Source organism: Myotis daubentonii, chromosome 1 (genome assembly GCF_963259705.1).
Source record: "Myotis daubentonii chromosome 1, mMyoDau2.1, whole genome shotgun sequence".
In the NCBI taxonomy this organism is placed as follows: domain Eukaryota; kingdom Metazoa; phylum Chordata; class Mammalia; order Chiroptera; family Vespertilionidae; genus Myotis; species Myotis daubentonii.
In genome coordinates, this window is record NC_081840.1 from 21,386,556 (window position 1) to 21,406,742 (window position 20,187).

A 20,187-nucleotide genomic window follows, 5' to 3' on the forward strand; every position below is an offset into this window, starting at 1 on the left:
TCTTCCCAGTCCCTGCCCTTCCCTCTGAGATTTGTCCGTCTGTTCCCTGTTGCCATGCCTCTGGTTCTAGTCCATTTATCAGTTTATTTTGTCGTTAGGTTCCACATATAGGTGAGATCATGTGATATTTGTCTTTCTCTGACTGGCTTATTTCACTTAGCATATCTCCAGAGCCCTGCTTCTTTCTTCTCCAGAAGGAGTCCTGGTAATTTCCTCCTGGGTGACTTCCTGCTGTTGGGAACCTCTCACTCACTGATTGGCTGTTTGCCTCCCCTTCCATCAGGGTACAGAAAGCAAGGCAAGGGAGTGATCCTGCCACAGCAGGTGCTTGCTTCCGATAAGACCTTTCAGTCTGTGCTTGATAATAAAATGCCAAAATGTAGAAATGCTCTACCTCCAGGATTTCAGCTGCAAAGAACCAGGCCCTCACCTGCCACAAACACAAGAATCTGGAGCTGGGAACATTCCAATTTGAAACTTAAAGTCTGGCTGAGTAAGAGGATCCCTGGCTGGATTGCTCTTTCCTGCTCTCACTCACAGCTCTACAGCTTCTACCTTCCCAGGAACACCGCGTCCTCTGTCCGAGACATCCTGCCTGCTCTTAGAGGCCTCCAGGCACCTCTTTCTCAGCGTAGACCCAGGGAGGGAATGACAAGGTGAGAATAGCTGAATGAAGTAGATGATTATAAAACTGACTCTGGAGGTGAGGCCAGAAGGAAGGAATGAAAAGAAACCTTTAACATGAGTGAGTGAAACTTTCAGATATTAGGAAGAAAACTGGTTAACCTTTAGACGGGTGACTAACTGAAAATGAAAACCTTTACTCTGCTGTTTCTGAATTTATCACTGCCCATATAGTATCACTAAGATTATAAAAGAGGACATAAAATTATATTATCCATCAGTTGTATGGTGATGAATGGTATCTAGACTTGTGCTGATGATCACTTTAAAGTATATACAGATGTCAAATTAAAATACTGTACACATGAAACATATAATAAAAGAATTTTAAAAATTATATTAACCAAATATCTCAGTGATTAAATATACCTTTATATAAAATGAATAATAGCTATCTGAGGTTGGGATTAACTTGCTCAAGGCTAAATTAATGGTCACGCTTATGTATTTTCTAGATTTTTTTCATAATGAGAAAATATTACTCTTCTAATCTTTTTAAAGAAAAGCATTAAAATTGTGGTACCCAGGTATTCTCAGGTGAATCTAAGAGATTATTAGTGTTTATGGGTTAATTCTGTTTTGTTTATTTCCAGAAATTTAGAGTATGGCCTTACACAAGTTGAGGCTTAAATCTGATCTCTGCCACTTAAGGACTACTGAATCTGGAATAATTTATTCAACTCCCCTAAGTCTTCCTTTTTGTTAAATGGGACTCATAACGGTACCTTCACTCATAGGGTTGCTGAGGCTTACATGAGATCGAGCTTGAACAGCACAATGCCTGTGCTATCATAAGTGCTCATGAAGCCTGACCATTAATTCTTGCGAGGTCATACGGGGAATGGTTTAATTACAATCAAACCTTTACTGAGCCACTAGCAAAGTGCACAAGGCCAGCTAACACCCTATTGGGGGCAACTGCTTAGGCTAAAGCATTTGAAGACTATTAGAAGCCTGGCCTTCAGCTTCTGTAAGTGTCCACCATATTCTAGAGCTGTGGTTCTCAACCTTCTGGCCCTTTGAATACAGTTCCTCATGTTGTGACCCAACCATAAAATTATTTTCGTTGCTACTTCATCACTGTAATGTTGCTACTGTTATGAATCATCATGTAAATATCTGATATGCAGGATGGTCTTAGGCGACCCCCGTGAAAGGGTCATTCGACCGCCAAAGGGGTAGTGACCCACAGGTTGAGAACCGCTGCTCTAGAGCCATGTGCACAAGGGCCCCATTAAAGCCAGTAGAACCTCCCTACCTCCCCACCCCCAGCAGCCTAATGAACTTACCGATGATGACAAGGATGAAAAGCAGGGTGGCAACAGCTGCTATTATGTAGAACATGATGCTGATGTGGTAGGCAAGCTTGTCCTTGTCTTTGGAATTGGGTACCAGAACAGGAGGGACCAAGAACCCAATCGCAATTCCAACCTATAGAAGACAGAGAGAGTCGATTTTAGTTACCAATATCCAAGAGGTGATGGCACAAATTTAAAAAGATTCCTAATAAGAAACACAATCCCAGCCTAGCTGGTGTGGCTCAGTGGTTGAGCATCGATCTATGAACCAGGAGGTCACAGTTGGATTCCAGGTCAGGGCACAGGGCCGGGTTGCAGGCTCAATCCCCAGTGTGCGTATGCAGGAGGCAACCAATCAATGATTCTCTCTCATCATTGATGTTTCTCTCTCTCTCTTCCTCTCTGAAATCAATAAAAATGTTTTTTTTTTAAAAAAAAAAAAAGAAAGAAAGAAAAAGAAACACAATCCCAGTATTTCTTAAAAATTAAACAGGGACATTTTCTCCTCAAGATATCAGAGAGAGCTTTCTTTTTATTGACACCTCAATGCACACACACCCCTGACCACCCTCACCATCAATACCTATTGAAAAAAATTATAGTTGGGACCCTGGCTGGCGTGGCTCAGTTGTTTGGGCGTTACCCTGTGCACCAAAGAGTAGCTAGTCCAATTCCCTGGTCAGGGCACATGCCCAGATTGTGGGCTCAATCCCTGGTAGGGGTGTGCAGGAGGCAGCTGATCAATGTTTCCCTCTCACATCAATGTTTCTCTCTCTCTCTCTCTCTCTCTCCCTTCCTCTCTCTCTAAAAAAATCAATCTACACTAATAAAAGAGAAAAATGTTAATTGGCGTACGACTCTACCCTTTTCATTGGCTAATCAGGGCTATATGCAAATTAACTGCCAACTAAGATTGGCAGTTAAGTGCCAACAAGATGGCGGTTAATTTGCATATGTAGGCACAATGCAGGGAGGCAAAAGGGAAAGCAGGAAGAAGCCCCCTGCCACTGACAGTGATCAGAAACCCAGGGGGGAGCTAAGAGCTGGGGGGCAGGGCAAAGGTGGCCCTGGGGCCGCCTTTGCCCTGCCCCCCAGCCATGATCGGAGAATCAGGTGCCTTTTCCGCCCTGGCCAGTGATAGCAGGAAGTAGGGGTGGAGCCAGCGATGGGAGCTGGGCACGGTCAAAGCTGGCAGTCCCAGGAGCTAGGGGTCCCTTGCCTGGGCCTAAAGTGGAGCCCATGATCGCGGGGCCGCTGCCACTGCGGGTCCCCACTGCCCGGGCCGGACGCCTCAGCCAGAGGCGTTAGGCCTGGACAGGGGCAGAGCCTGCAACCGCGGGGAGCTTGGAGTCCCCTGCCCAGGCCTGACACCTCTGCCGGAGGCCTCAGGCCTGCTCAAGGGGCCGATCCGGTGATTGGTGATCGGAGGGTGATGAGGGTCAACTCCTCTGGCCGAGGCATCAGGCCTGGGTGGGGGGCGGAGCCGAGGATTGGGGGGATATGATGGTCCCCTTGCCCAGGCCTGAAGCCTGGGTCAGAGGCGTCAGGCTTGGGCGGGGGGTGGAGCAAGCGATCAGAGGGAGATGGGGGTTCCCTGCCCAGGCATGATTCCTGGGCCAGAGGCCTCAGGCCTGGGCGGGGGCCCGAGCCAGTGATCAGGGGGAGATGGGGGTCCCCTGTCCAAGCCTGACACCTCTGGCTGAGGCATCAGGCCTGGGCAAGGGGCAGAGCCAGCAATTGGAGGGGCCTGGGGGTCCCCTGCCCAGGCCTGATGCCTGGGCCAGAGGCATCAGGCCTGGGCTGGGGGCAGAACCAGTGATGGGGGGAAATGAGGGTCCCCTGCCCAGGCCTGACGCCTCTGTCAGAGGCGTCAGGTCTGGGCAAGGGGCCGATCCTGCGATTGGAGGGTGATGGGGGTCAACGCCTGAGGGCTCCCAGTATGTGAGAGGGGGCAGGCTGGGCTGAGGGACACTCCCCCTCCCCCACACCCAGTGCACGAATTTCGTGCACCAGGCCCCTAGTTTAAAAAATAAAAATCATAGTTGGTGTTCTCAACACAGGATGGCTCTCCTGCAGCTGCACACCAATGAACAATGGTTCCTATACTCCAGTCTCCATGGTACAGTAAAACAATGTTGACTTTTTTGTGTGTCATTTAAATTCTTGATTTCACTGACTGTTAACCAGAAGCTCAGAGACAAGCTTGGGGAAAGTTGAAAACTTCTACACCCTATAACTCCAACAGCTTGCATTCAGTAAGACTCAGAAGCCTAAAGTTATTACCACCTTTACAAACATGAAAGCTTAAGGTCATTGTGTAAATAATTTAGCAACTGACAAGGCATCTGTAGTATAAAGTCATATGCAATCGCATGCATCTATACACACAGGATATGGGCAAACTGGCTATGAACACACACACACACACACACACACACACACACACACACCAACAAGTTAAAACAGTGGTCGCCAACTGGTGGTCTGCGGACCACTAGTGGTGCGTGAGGTCCGAAAGATTGGCGACGGCTGAGTTAAAGCATCTCACATTTGCCTTGGAGTTCAAACTCTATTTAACCTGACAGATAATGTGACTTGGATATGTTTCCAAGGTCAGAAATGCCTTGATTCTGGAGTAACTAGCTGTGACTCAACTCCCAAAGCCCTTCTGCCACACGTCATAACAAAGCAGAAAATGATAAGCAGCCCAAGAATGCGGGCAAGCTTCAAGTTCCAAGACTGAAGGAAGATAAGTCCATTGTCTTCAGGTTCCACTTTTTCTTCATTTTATTTGAAACGGTAGGTAGGGAAGCAATTTGCTTTCATTCCACACTATAATGCCATTCATTCATCAGGTGCCAATCTGCTGACCATCTTGATTGGTTTTCCAGCCTGTCAATTGTAGCCACTCAGGATGGTCACTAGTGGTTCCCGGCTCTGGAACATTGACAAGTCATCATCTACAGGCCCAGTATAGGGTTCTCCCACTGTATACCAATCTATAGTCAATAAGTCAAGCATCTTTAAAGTACCTACTATGTGAAAAGCATTCTGGTAGGTATTTTGGGAGGTACCAAGATGTATGTGGAGGGATGGGGGTGTGAAATAAAGATTAAAAGATAACACAAATAGTGACACTTGTGTGTTGAAATTATAGAATGTTATCGTTTAGAAGTTCCTTTGTCATCCTTTATTACAGCAATTTTCAACCGGTGTGCTGCAAGAATTTTTAAAACAGGCAATACCTGACTATTTAGTCAGGGGCACTGCCCTCTTTTCCCTTAGACTGTCAAAGAAAAACATGACAACAGACAACACAACAGACGTTTGGTGTGAATGCCCTGTCTTGAATCATAAATACATAAGTCATATAACAGAGTTGCATATTTTTGGTCATATCTATAACAAGGTTGGGTCTGATTAATTCTTGGTACTAAAAATCCTTATATACAAGTATAGTATTGACATTTGATTTTTTTTAAAAGTCACTTTGGAGCAAACAGGGTAGGTAATTCCTATTATTATTGTTGTTGTTGTTGTTGTTGTTGTTTTTGTAAATCAATCAAAATTACACCTATTTTTGGTCATAGTGGCAAAAAATATTTTTGGTATGCTGCAGAATTTTAGTAATTAGTTTATGTGTGCCATGAGATTGAAAAAAAGTTGAAAATCACGGCTCTATTGCAACCTAATTATTAGAGGGCCAAATGGAGGCTAAGTGAGGTTAAGCTCAAGAGGTTAAGTGACTTGTACAGGGTCATACAGAGTTCTGGCAGATCTCTCAGCTTCTAGGAATTGGCTCCCTGTCAGCGAGGGTCAAAAATGTCCCCCTATTGGGTCAGCAGCTTTCCCTGCAGCAGACCTTCAGCTTAAAGATTTATTTTAAACTTGATCTCCCAATGACCTACTCTGAGGCTCATGCCTATGTCATTCATTTTAAAATATGTGTTTATTGGTGAGAGAGAGTGATAGACACATCATGGATCGACTGCCTCCTGCATGTCCCCCACTGAGGATCAAGCCCACAACCCTGGGCATGTGCCCTGACTAGGAACAGAAACGTAACCTCCTGGTTCCTAGGTGGATGCTCAACCACTAAATCAAACCAACAGGGCATCCCATGTCATTCATTTTAAAATGAACCCCACACCTTTCTTCCTTTCCACCTCAACATTCTTCAGAGACATAGAGTGGTTAAGGGGTCAGGCCTTAAGGCAGTGGTTCTCAACCTGTGGGTCGCGACCCCTTTGGCGGTTGAATGACCCTTTCACAGGGGTCGCCTAAGACCATCCTGCATATCAGATATTTACATGACGATTCATAACAGTAGCAACATTACAGTGATGAAGTAGCAACGAAAATAATTTTATGGTTGGGTCACAATATGAGGAACTGTATTTAAAGGGCCAGAAGGTTGAGAACCACTGCCTTAGGGTCAGAAGGCTCTCAGCTGAGCCTGTTTCCTTATCTACAAAAAGGAAGATAACACTATCTAGCTCACTGGGTGTCCTGAGGACTGAAAGAGCTCATGTGAATGGACCTTTCAGCAGAAGGCTTGACCCCAGACAAGGCCCTCACTCCCCAGCTGCAAGCCTGGCTCTCCCACCCTGCCCTCTCACAGCCACGGGGGCCACCGCAACTCATAAGACCAACCATGCTCCCCTGGTTAGCTTCCTCTTCCTTTCCTGGCTCCTTCCCTCTGCTCTTTTCTCTCAGTCACCCTTGACTCTGCCCTCTCCCATCCACTGTCCTTGGACGCCCGCTTTGAATCTAACCCCTCCCCTTCAGGCAACTGTGATCTCTCCTCCTGCATGATATATTCAGGTGCACGGTCCTCAGCACTTCACTGACCACAAAGTCCCTGCTCAAGGACCTTCAGGAGCCCGCCCCCCCTCAGAGGGAGCATGACGTCCAAACCCCTCAATCTGCCGTTCTTGCCTTCCTTCACCTAGGTCAGTGATGGCGAACCTATGACACACGTGGCAGAGGTGACTCGCGAACTCATTTTTCTGGTTGATTTTTCTTTGTTAAATGGCATTTAAATATATAAAATAAATATCAAAAATACAAGTCTTTGTTTTACTATGGTTGCAAATATCAAAAAATTTCTATATGTGACACGGCACCAGAGTTAAGTTAGGGTTTTTCAAAATGCTGACACGCCGAGCTAAAAAGGTTCGCCATCACTGAGTCCTAGTTCCAAGCCACCTTTCCAGGCCCACGTCCGCCTACTTCCTCTATGTCCTGGGTACTTGAACCTGATGGGATGATCACAATTCCAACCTTCCCATCTTCTAGTCTCTACCTTTATCTGAGCAGTTTCCTTGCAAGGAAAGGTCTCCCCCTTTTAATATTTGGGAGACCACCTCAAGGTCAGTTTTCCTTGATTATCCTAGCGAGGCGTGATCTCCTTGCCCTAAACATCTCTACTCCTTTGGTTTTCAGCCATTTTTCTCGCATAATCTGGTGCCTGGTAAACAGAACAGGGGCTTCCTCAATCCCTGAGTGTTGAATGAATGGGCTGGAGTCAACTAGCACATCAGAGAAACAACACTTCCCTTCAGATAAGTTGGAACTGAGACCCACAGAAAGACATGGTTGGAAATTTAAATCTAGACAAGGCTCTCAGAGAAAGTTTGCTATTTAAAAAAAAAAACATGGTTGAGGATCCTTTTTTAAAAATATATTTTGTTGGTTTTTTACAGAGAGGAAGGGAGAGGGGTAGACAGTTTGAAACATCGATGAGAGAGAAACATTGATCAGCTGCCTCTTGCACACCCCCTCCTGGGGATGTACCTGCAACCAAGGTACATGCCCTTGACCAGAATCGAACCTGGGACCCTTCAGTCTGCAGGCCCACACTCTCTCCACTGAGCCAAACCGGTTAGGGCAAGGAACCTTTTAAAATCAGAGACACATGAAAGATAAATTTGGGTTCAATATAGATTTCCACACACTTAAAGCCCATCAACCTATCTGGGCCAGCTGATAGCACACAGCCACCCCCCTCCAAGGTTATATTTATATGATGAGAGACTAGATACGTGTACTAGTATGTGTCCTGGAATCTCTACAGTCAATCGGAACGGTCTTTGAAAAGAGTCATCCGAAGCTAAGGTTCGCAGAGTACCACAGTTGAGGAAAACTTAAGCTACACAGACAAATGTAGGAAAATGTTACCATATAAAGGGTCGTTTAAGTCCATGCCAATTTTATGGGCACTAAAGTGCAGTATGCCTAATGTCCATCCCATACACAAACGTGCCCACATGGGACTGTGCAGCTCGGCACAGCACAGCCACCAGCAGCAGGGAGGCCCCCGCTGGGTCTCCCAGGACCACAGCCACGTGGGACTTCAGCCCTCACTGCCCCACTGTGTACTGGTGTGGGCATTTAAACTCCACAAAGATGGTGCCATTGAGGCACACATACATCATTCTCATCCTCTAAATACCTCTCCCTGTCTCTCCTTGATGTCACTTAGACATTAGTTACCTCAGTGAGTAACTAGTCTGAGCAAAACGATGCACAAACAGGGGTTCCAGGGCCCCAAATATAAGGGACAAGGTTAGCTGAAGGTGCTCTGCAGAAAAGCCACCTTTGGACTGTGGGGGAGGCTCAAGGGCTGGCCTGGAACTCAGCCTAGGGTGCTGAGACATCTATGTTGAACTGGCAAACAAGCCCCCAGCCACCTAGGAATGCCAGGCAGCTCCTAGACAAATGCCAGGTTAAGCGATAATATGCATGCAAAGCCTGCTCATATGACGGTAGTTTTGCAATCCTCAAATCCAAGCCCTTGACTTCTTTGGAAAAGGCTAATTCAGAGCTGAGGAAGTAGCAGACCCAAACCAATCCCATTGATTTGGGGGGAAATCACTCATGAAAGGGATTTATGGATTTAAAAGGCTAAGCTTTGGTCTCTAAGAACTTAGGGAGCAGGGTGAGAGCTGGTCGACTCTAAACTTCCTTAGAGCTCCCTCCCCAGTCACAGAGTTTGACTGTAACACTGTGATTATGCTGATGGTCTATGCTACCTTGACATTCTTGGATTTCCTCAGTCCTAGAGGTTAGGGAAATGCAGGAAGCAGCAGCTACTGAAATTAGAACAGCCTGCTGCAATGCTTGATTCCCAGGTAAGGTAAGAACAGTACTAACAGCTGCACATTATGCTCACCAGGCCACAGGCACCATCCTAAGCACTATTCATTCTCTCTCTCTCTAAAAATATATTTTATTGATTTTTTTAATTTTTATTTTTTTACAGGAGGAAAGGAGAGGGATAGAGAAACATAGATGCGAGAGAAACATCATGCTCAGGCCGTCTATACTAGAGTCCGCACTCGCAGGCTAAACTCTCAGGTCATGGCTATTCTCCAAACTAGAAGGAAGGAAACGAATGCATAATGAGCAGCGTGCTAAACGATTTTGCACATGTTATTCCATTCAATGCCTCACAACAAGCCCCTAAAGTTGGCATCATTCTCTCTGGTTTGGTTTTGTACAGATAAGAAAACATCTGTAATTTGCCCAAGGTCACCCAGCTTCTAATGGCAAACAGATTCAAGCCCATGGCTGTCTGACTCCAAAGCCTTTGAAGAGGGTGAATGCCACCGAAGTCACCGCCCTCAGACACCTGCAAGTCCTCTTGTCTCATATACTCGATTCTGTAATTCAAGCTGTTGGAGGGCGCAATGGTGACAGGTGTCTCCAGCCACAGTCTGTTTTTATTTGCCACTTAGTTACTCCTTATGGCAGTGGTCGGCAAACCACGGCTCACGAGCCACATGCGGCTCTTTGGCCCCTTGAGTGTGGCTCTTCCACAAAATACCACGTGCAGGCGCGCACATACAGTGCGATTGAAACTTCGTGGCCCATGCGCAGAAGTCGGTTTTCAGAAAGGAGATAGACAAAACAAGTATACAAGATGAGTGTGGATGGGAGAGTTGGAAGGAGTCGACCTCAGCAAATGTACCTCAATCAGATTGAGGACATTTTTAGCAAAGACCAGCTTAGGAGCACCCTAATTAAGTTAATAACAATGTACCTACCTATATAGTTTAAGTTTGAAAAATTTGTCTCTCAAAAGAAATTTCAATCGTTGTACTATTGATATTTGGCTCTGTTGACTAATGAGTTTGCTGACCACTGCCCTATGGGATTTCTGGTTCTTATGTAATGCTTAGTTTTGGGGTTCTTTCCCTGTAGGGTGTTGTCTCTATAATTAGATTGTTAGCACCTTGAGGACAGGGACACTGACTAACATTTCCTTGTGTGACATCTCCCCACATCATGCCCAACACAATGCCAAGAACAGAAATGTAACTTGGGAAACATCTTCTGAATAAAGAGATGACTCTTCGAAGCTCAAACCTGAATCAAATATGTCCAGTCTTTTCTACAGCAAACAAGTTGGGCACAGTAGCAGTTTGAAGTATTGTGTGAGTTTACCACCAAAAGAAAGCAGATACAAAGTGGAATAACACAGAGAAAACTTCAACTTTGGGGGTCCTCAAGGTAAGGCCTGGAAGCCATTGCAATAGAGGCTCATCAAATTCCTACTCTCAAACCTACACTCAGTGCTTATTGAACACCTACTAAAAAGTAAGGGAGGAGGCAACCATTGCAAACAAAGCTCACTCACATCACCAAGTTTATCTAATATACCTTGATCTTGACCTACAGCCTTGGTTCTGGGTTTCCTCCTCATCTGTGGGGGAGTGCAAGATAGCTGAAGAGCAGAGGTCCCCTAGGCTGTAAACAGAGAAGATGCTACATTTAGAGGAGGGGTCTGAGTTCTACAAAGAAAAAAAATTTTTTTTTATTAGGAATGAAAAGGAATGCTGACAAAGGGCTTTACTGTTGTGTGTGGTTTTTTTTTAGCTGAGCCTCACACTTGTGCCTACTTTTAATCATCAACTCAGGACGCTCCTGGTACACACGCTCCTCCTTTTAAGGTTCAGTGTTCCTCGTGAACTTGACCTCATGGTAATATCTGCAAAGGGTCAGACTATGTCTACATGAGAGCAGATGTGAAACCTCCTCTGCCTGCCCTTTCACCGACAGCACGAGTCCCTGCTGGCTTCACCACTCAAAGGTCCCTCTGATGACAGTGCTGAGGGCCAATGACCACAGGCTCGTAGAACTTCCCCAATGACTCAGCGAGAAAAGAGGAAAAATGAGAGGATGTCTTCCGAACCCCAGGCCAGCTAGAGTGGCAGAGTGCAGACCTCATTTTCTCCAAGTTTTTTGTATTTGCAGTAGACAACATGCAAAGCTCCCCGTTCAAATGCTTTGGGCACTTCCCACCAACTCTGCCCCAGAAGCCAGGTCACAGCAGCCAACAGACAGGTCCTACTGTCCTGTGTGCTGTTGCCCTGCTCAACTCTGCCAACGCCCCGCCTTTTGACAGATGGTGCTAGGACAGCCCAAACCAGAAAAAGCACTGAGTGTCTGCAATGTCATATGCTGTCATTCATGTGACAATAAATGTCTCTAATCCTCCCAAGTTTTCTTCTAAGTCTGATTGGACTTCCTTGGTAACAGCACCTCCCACTCTGAATTTTCGGAAGCGAAACGCAGACCCAGGCGGCGGGTGACTCGGGGCAAGTGGGGGGGGGGGGGGGGGCAGGCCCTGGAGGAGCTGTTGCTCTCTGGCCTACCATGAGCAGAGAACCAGTTCCTCTTACTTTAGGGCATGTCTCCAGAGACAGACAGGGTGGGCCCCATGTAGCTGTTTCTTAAGATGCCAACTTCACTAGTTAACTAACCCTGCCTTGTGATCCCAGAGAGAAATGTGGAAAGGAAATCTAAACCTTGCACCGGGAAAACTACTCATCACCCATATCACCAGACCTGGCCCTGCAATTTAGGGACTTCCTCCAGGACCTGCTTATACAAAAACATCTCCCAATGCCCTGCTCTGAAGTCTCCCCCCTCCTCCTCATTCTGAAATCTTCACCATTAGTCACTCCTTGCGTGGCCACTTTACCGTCTAATCCAGCGGTTCTCAACCTGCGGGTCGCGACCCCTTTGGGGGTCGAACGACCCTTTCACGGGGGTCGCCTAAGACCATCAGAAAACACATATATAACTACATGTTGTTTCTGTGATCAATCACTATGCTTTAATTATGTTCAATTTGAAACAATGAAGTTGGGGGTCACCACAACATGAGGAACTGTATTAAAGGGTCATGGCATTAGGGAGGTTGAGAACCACTGATCTAATCTCTCTTCCCTTAAACCTGAACTCAGATACATTTTCTCCCATTCGCTGTTGCAGCCTCAGTTCTTAGAATGTTGCTGGGCACAGAGTAGATGCTTAATAAATATTTGTTTAATAAACAAATAAAGGCTCTGGTACATTGGCTCAAAATAAAACCACTCATACCTCTCAAGAACTGACTGCAAAGGTGAGAGTGCCAAGCCTGTAAGTGGATGTGTGGCTACTTCTCCAAGGTGGGCCCTTCAGGCGACAGTCAGGCCAAAGGGATGACAGCCTTTATTCACCGACTCTCATTTGTTCCGTTACCTGCTGTCCCCTGGGGGGAACCAGGAAAGCTGGCTGGAGAGGATACAATCCAGGACGAGTACAAAAGTTCAAAAAGAGACAAGACTGGATGGCAAATGGTGCAGGAACCTTATTTTCTTTCATCTGCTCTTTATTTTGTCATTTTTTCCCTTTGACTCAAACTGGGCTCACTCGGCGCCCTGACTTATCCACCTCCCTCTCTGTTGCTTAATCATTAAGCCCTCAGGACAATGAGGTTTTAGTCAGCATCCAGGTGTCTTAGGAACAAGGTCCTAGGTCTACTGACTATAGAGACAGTTTTCAATCAAACTAAAAACAAAACGTTGGTCTCGATTGTGTTTCATCTCCGTACCCAAGAAAGCGAATCCACAGAACAAATCCTTGTGACATTGGACAGGACAGAAAACTCCATGGCTGACATCAGGACCAGATGCAATGACCAACCCCTGGTACCAACCAATCAGTAGAGACCACAACCCTAACTCCTTTAGTCACCATGATTAACGATTTTTCCCTACAGAATCCAACTCTTGAAAGCCATCAGAGAGCCAGGTCTTTGAGCATTACCTACCTGTGACTCCGGCATGGCACCATCTCCTTAATAAATCCTTACTGTCTTGGCTGCAAATTTCTGTTTGTGTCTTATTAAGGTTTGATGCGGGCAGGCAAACAGACCCGTTCAGTCTGGTAACAATAACCAGGGGCCTGTGTGGGTTATTTGCAAGGGACCGAGAGCTGGCCCAGGGTGGAGGCACCCTAGTACAGGTCGTGCATTTCTGAGGAGGAGCATAGAATTCAGGGCCAGCCATTCCTGGGGCAGGTGATATGGTACCTACCCTCTTCCCTGAGGAGAGATTAGAAGAACTCTGGGGAGAGAAAGCGCAACATCCTCACCAGGACTGTCTGAGCCCCGTTTGTTACCTGTGATCACTGCCACTTGTGTGGTACAGCCAGGACCACCAGCCCCTTGGAACACCGCTCCTAGGCCCCGCCCCCTAGCTCCTGATGGCAGGGACTCAATCAGTTCTGTGCTGGGCCACCGTCTCCATTTTTTCCTACATGAAGGGAGGAGCCATCCTGGGCACATGTGGACTGAATTGCTGCTTTATGCCAACCCTTGGCAAAGGCCCTTCTTGGAATCAGAATGCTCTGCAGGACTCCCAGAGCCACCGCACGGCTCAGCTCACGGGGATCCGTCCGCAGGGACGCTCTGGAACCCAGCAGCTCTGGGAGAGGCTCCTACAGCCAGAATGACCAGAGCGGGTTGGGAAACAAAGAGCTGACTGTAAAGGTCAGAATGCTGAGCCCTATAAACAAGGGTGTGGTCCCTAACCCAAGGTTGCCCTTTACAATTTAGATAGGACATGATCTGTGTATAGGGAAGCCCTTTCATTCTGTGTCACAGGGCAAATCTAAAGTCTTCCATCTTTTTTTAAGGGCACGTAAAAGCTAGCATTACACAGTATTTCAGTTTTCCAGGCACTGCATATCCAGCATGGACTCAAAGCCTTAAAACCACCCATATAAGGGAGGCGACAGAGCTCTAAGAGAGCATGTTGTTTTCTCCATTTCATAGCCGAGTTCAAACCACTTGCTGAAATCATAGAGTTTATCTGTGGCAACATAAACACAGGGATGTCTGATGTTCCCATCCCTGGCGCTGCTCTGTTCCCACAGAACCTTGCTGAGCCACAAGGCACTGAGCAGACACATGTCCCAGAAGGACGTGGTCTGAGACTCGGGAATGATCCAGGCTCTGAGGGGACTGTGTTCGAAAAAGGCTCTGTAATAAATCTGATCCAAAGTAACCTCCCAGGCGATCTAACCATAAATCCTAACAGGGTAAATAGTCATGCCCAGACCTACAGAAGGCTTACCTTTGCCTTAAGCAAGCCCTGTCTACCTCTTATCAAAGTTCTTTCTGAACAGTGAGTCAGAGACAGTCCAGTGAGAGGAGAGAGTTTCTCTGTAAGTCCCTAAACAAACCTCCAGCCAGTGATCTGGGCCCTGAGAACACAGCTCCCTCCTGCCCCCGCCCCCACCTCTCCTTCCCCCCTACACACACAGTAGCCTTCAGAGAACCAAATGTCAGCAAGGAAGACACCTCACCGCACAGATACAGCAAGGGGTGGTTGAAATGCCAGTCCCAAGGCCAAACAGCAGGCCAGAGGCTGAGACTGTCTCTTGTTGACCAGGACAGTGACCCTGGAGATGCAGGAGGCTGGTGAGGGGCTAGAGGAGGGGAAGTGTCTCCAGAGAACTAGGGATCCCTGATCTTCCCAGGCCCTGCCCCCAGCTCAGCCAGACTCTACCAGCTGCTGCTCTCCCCTAGAACAGGCTTCCAAGGCTTTTGGAAGTGAAGAGATTAGGTGGGGGAATTTTCTCAGGGCAACCAGTGTGCGTAAAAGGTGAGGAAGAGTAGTAAGAAAGTTGGATCAAGATGCATTCTTCTCCCCCACCCCACTGAGGTCATGGCAATCACAGAAATTGCTCTGGAATCTTCCTGGTAATCACAGAAAAAGCTCTGGAATCTCTGATAATCACAGAAAGTACTCTGGAATCTTCCTTCAGCAATCTATGCATATAAAAGGCTAAGTGACCAGCCAACCGTCTGACCACCGGTACAATGATACGCACTGACCACCAGGGGCAGATGCTCAACACAGGTGCTGCTGAGCTGTGGTGACTTGGCAGTGGTGGTTCTCGGGTGACGCACCCCGGAACCAGAGAAGAAGGAGCCCGATTCCTCTCAAGGCCACACGATTCCACCTTCAGCCGTGGGTTATGTTGTTGCTGGGGCACTGTCGCCCCGAATCTGGTTTACTGCTGAGCTGCAGTAATTAGTATTTCTTCTAATTAATTTCCTTTCAATGTGCATGAATCCATGCACCAGGCCACTAGTGAGAAAATAATGCCCCAAAGATAAAGTGTGAAACCAGAACACTAGTCATTCATCTTTCCATCCAAATGCTCTTAGTCCCCACTGGGTGCCAGGAATGGCCTCTTCTGGTGTGTGTCCTAGCAGCAAGGTCTTGGGAGGGCTGACCTCTCCCTAGACGGGTGGTGGCCTGGCCTCAACCTAACTCACCAGCAGAGAGTGGACAGGTAAGTCTGCTTAAGTTCCCCCAATGTATGACGCTAGGAGAAGGATCAGTCAGCTGAGATGAGTGAAAGTAGGGATAGCAGCTGAGATGAAAGAAAGTAGCTGGATATTAGAGATAGAGAGGATGCTTCCATACCTGAGTTTGGCAGGTAGGGAGAATATAGATGTGGATTCAGTAAATGTTTATGGAGGGCTTATTTGGTTTTAAGGGCTTTAAGCTACAGACTTCTTCATTTAACTTTGGTGGCACTCTATGAACAGGCTTTTTGTTTTGTCTTAAAAAAATTTTTATTGATTAGAGAGAGGGAGGATGGGAGAGAGAAACATCAACCTGTTCCACTTACTTATGCATTCATTTGTTGATTCTTGTATATGCCCTGACCAGGGCTCGAACTGCAACTGTAGTGTATTAAGACGATGCACCAATTGAGCTACCCAGCCAGGGCCAGGCTTTCTTGTTACAGATATTAGTAAGCTGATGCCCAAAGAGGACAGGTGTCCTGCTGGAGGCCCCAAACACAGCTGCCAGCAGAGCCAGGTTCCAGGCTCCCACCCTGGAGTTCTCAGACGTCAATGGCATCAGAATCCCCTGATGGAGAACCAAAACCACAGGTTCCCGAGCCCCACCCCAGAGAGGCTAATTCCTTGGGTCTGCCCTGGGTGCCCAGGAATCTGCATTTTGAAATCTTCACCCAAGGATATTTTTCCATTGATTTTTAGAGAGTGGAAGGAAGGGAGGAAGGGGATGGGGGAGAGAAACAGAGACATTGATGTGAGAGAGACACATCTACTGGTTGCCTCTCGCACAAGTCCTGTCCTGGGCCAGGGATCAAGCCTCCAACCAAGGTACGTGCCCTTGACCAGGAATTGAGCCCACAACTCTTTGGTCTGAGGGACGACCCTCCAGCCATGAGCAAAACTGGCTAATCTGCATTTTTAAGGAACACTAGGTGATTCTGGTACCGACCACACTTAAAAACAACTGATAACTGCCCCAAGGAGAGAAATCAAGACACTTAGCTGCTGGTTTCCCAGCGTGTCCTAGACAGGGAAGGTGTGAGAGAGGTGCATGCTCCTGCCTAGATTCTTGGTAGAGGAGAAATGGTTCTCTGAGTAAGCTCATTGGGTAGCTCCACAAAGCTCTCCAGCACCAAACAGGATGCCCTGGACAAAGGTCTGAGGTGGTACAGATCACTGGAGGGGCAGCCACCATCCAAACAAACAGCCCATTAGAATGGGCCCTGCTTTGATGTGCTGACTCACAGCTGCTCACTTCGTACAGTTATCAGAGTAGATGGACAGGACAAATGGCCTTGTGCACAGAGAGAGCTGGTCCGGAGCCACTGAGGACACCCCGCTAGTTAACACAGTAACTTGGGCTGAAGTCAGGGATTCTAGGAGAGAAGAGAAAGGAAAAAAAGGAGAAAAACTAACCCCCAATCTTGCTCCAACTTCTGTGCCCCTCCCTTCTGGTTGGCAGGGCTGTCCAATCGCAAGTGGTCTCCCAGAACTGAAAGAGGCTATGTTCACCTCTCTGGAGAGGGAATCAGATGGGATGGGAGCCAAAGCAAACACTGCTCCACCTAGAGGTTCTCAGACACAAGAAGTTGGTAAGCGAGTGGAATCCAGCCCTGCTTCCCTCTTCCCCCTTCCACAAACACAGACGGTGCTGCTGGTATCTGCCCTCATGCCTCATCTTGAATTGTGTGGTGGGAAGAGGCTGAGCTAAGGTTTTTGCACAGAATAAAAAAGAAAAGATGTCTATAATGAGCTCAGAAGGCAGAAGAGTCTGGGGGGGCGTCGAAGCCTGCAGGATGCCCTCCCACCCCTGAATGACTCAGCAAAGAGAAAAGTCCTTTGTCCTGCAGAATCAAGGGGAGATGCTCCGTTGGGCTGGTGCTGAATAGAGGTCAGGAGACAGAGAATGAAAAAAGAAGAAGAAACACCGGCTTTCACCTTAATGCTACGGTTCTTTATCATCCCTGATGGGCTTCCACCCTCACGATCCTGCAGTCCACTCGGGCTGTTTGATGTTGGCAGTGGGGGGGGGGGGGGGGCTGAGGGGCGGGGAGCTGAAGTCCAGGGAAGGACATCCTGTTAGTAGCACTGCTGGAAAAAGATCAAGAACCAGGCAGGGGGAAACAACTGTGTCCACCTGATAAGCCTGGGCGCCCCACTTCCTTCAGCATAGCCTTAGGTTTGTGAGGCTAAGGTCTGATGTGTGGGGACTGGGGTTGGCCCAGTATCTGTGTCCTCCGAGACCCCAAAGTCTTCACAACAGACAACAACAGGTCTCATCAACCACACACTTGGAAACTCACGCCATCTTCTAGCACCTGCAAGCTTTTGATCCAGTCGCTCTCAAAGGGGACAAGTCCCCATCGGAATACTACCTGGGAACTTCCTGGAACGGCCCACCCTCCCCTATTCACCCAACATCTCTTCACTTCACTCACTGAGAACTGGCTATTACCCATCACCTCCTCAGGGGAGCTGTCCTGCTCGCTCCTCACGGCACACACTGAGGTATGCGCTACCACGTGCTGTGACCCCTTAATGCCCCGTGCACAGATATCCTCGAGTTGTTAAGTGTTGGCCTTTCCTGCATCAGGAGCCCCTGCAGACGGGAGCCAACCGACTACCTTTATTGGTGATAGCATCTGTTCTTCATTGACCATTTCTTGTCTGATAAACTGTTAGCTAAAGGCCCTCCACTCCCTGTCTCATCTCCATCTTACAAAGAAGTCAAAACTTAGAAAAGCTACCTGACCTAGTGGCTCAGTTGGTTGAGCATTGTCCTGTGCACAAAAAGGTTTCCGGTTTGCCAGGGCACAGAGGGAAGGCAACCGAACGATGTTTCTCTCTCACATGGATGTTTCTCTCTTTCTAAGCATGTCCTCAGGTGAGGATTTAAAAAAAATAAAAACTTAGAGAAGTTTAGAAACTTGCCCAAGAGTACCCAGCAGAGCTAAAGATGGTGTTCTCAACCAGCTTGGTCTGGTGGGTCTGGCACAGTTCAAAGCACACAGTAAGGACTTAATACTCTTTTCATTGAAAGAGTAAGATAGAGTCTAGTCCAGCCGTGGGCAAACTACGGCCCATGGGCCGGATCTGGCCCGTTTGAAATGAATAAAACTAAAAAAAAAAAAAAGACCGTACCCTTTTATGTAATGATGTTTACTTTGAATTTATATTAGTTTAAACAAACACTCCATCCATGCTTTTGTTCCGGCCCTCCGGTCCAGTTTAAGAACCCATTGTGGCCCTTGAGTCAAAAAGGTTGCCTACCCCTGGTCTAGTCCCTTCCTCCAGCTACCCAAGCACTCAGTGAACTCATTGTCACCTTACTTTCTTTCAGGAAATGGAAACCTGTTTAATAATTGGTCCCTCCATTTGTACTCGCCGATTGTGCCCAGAACCCTGAGATACAGGAGAGATGTATCAAGGGTCCAGCTCCCTGCCACGTTCCCCATTCAGTGGGAAGAGGAGCTGGGGGAGCAGGGAAAGATAAAGGAAGAGGAGGAAACACAAACCACCAGAAAACCAAGGCCAGGACTCAGTAAACCCAGCAAGCAGAGGCCAGGGATGCCTCCACGTACGGAGACAGAGGAGATGATGGCAGGAGGTGAGCAGTCCCCAGCCAGAAGGGAACACCTCACACGTAGTGGGGATATTCAGGGAGGTTTGGGGGGACGATGGTAAAATATACACAGTATAAAATTCATCATTCTAACCATTTTCAACGGTACAGTTCAGTGGTATAAAGTACATTCACATCATTGAGCAACGATGCCCTCCACCCACCTCCAGAACTTTTTTCATCCTCCTAAACTGACTGGGTACCCCTTAAATAATAACTCCCCATTCTTTCCTCCCCCAGCCCCTGGCAACCACCATTGTACTTTCTGAGTCTGTGAATTTGACTATTCTAGGTACCTGTGGTATAATAAAAATATATTTGGTCTTTGTCACCATTCCTGGCACAGAGCTCTAAACAAGCTGGGAATTTCCTGAGTGTCTTTTGTCATTCACAAGGAGCCCCCTCCATCACACCTGAGTTTAAGCTAATGGGTCAGGGGAAGTCCTAGTGATTAGAATTTGGAAACTTTCAATCACACCTTCCCCCACCTCTGAGGAGGAGAGGGAGCTGGAAACTATGCTCTATAAAAACTCCCGAACAAGGAAATTCAGTGATCTTCCAGGTTGGTGAACCCATCACGTCAAAGTGCTGGGAGGGTGGTGGTGTGAGGAGCGAGGGCATGGAAGCGCGTGCTCCTCCTCACGGTATCTCCGTATCTGCTCCCTTTGGCTGTTCCTGGGTTGTATCCTTTATAAGAAACCAGTAAAGGTCAGTAAAGTGTTCCCCTGGGTTCTCCGAGCCATTCTAGCAGATTACAGAACCCAAGGAGGGGTTGTGGGAATCCCCAATTTATAGTAGGAAGTACAGGTGGCCTCCAGGATTTGCCAATGGTATCTCATGGGAGGCAGTCTTGTGGAACTGAGCCCCGAGCTTGTGGGATCTGCACTAACTCTGAGGAGCTAGTGTCAGAATCGAACTGAGTTGTAGGACAG

The 20,187-nt window shown here is 47.5% G+C and overlaps 1 protein-coding gene across 2 annotated transcripts in view; it reads right to left on the reverse strand.

Moving 5' to 3' along the window:
* FLVCR2 (FLVCR choline and putative heme transporter 2) overlaps nt 1-20,187 on the reverse strand; it is a 60,931-nt gene that overhangs the window by 27,253 nt on the left and 13,491 nt on the right. For both annotated transcript variants that reach the window (XM_059689989.1, XM_059689980.1), the window contains exon 2: nt 1,974-2,115. In XM_059689989.1, the coding sequence (XP_059545972.1) occupies nt 1,974-2,115 (142 nt within the window). The remainder of the gene's footprint in view (nt 1-1,973; nt 2,116-20,187) is intronic.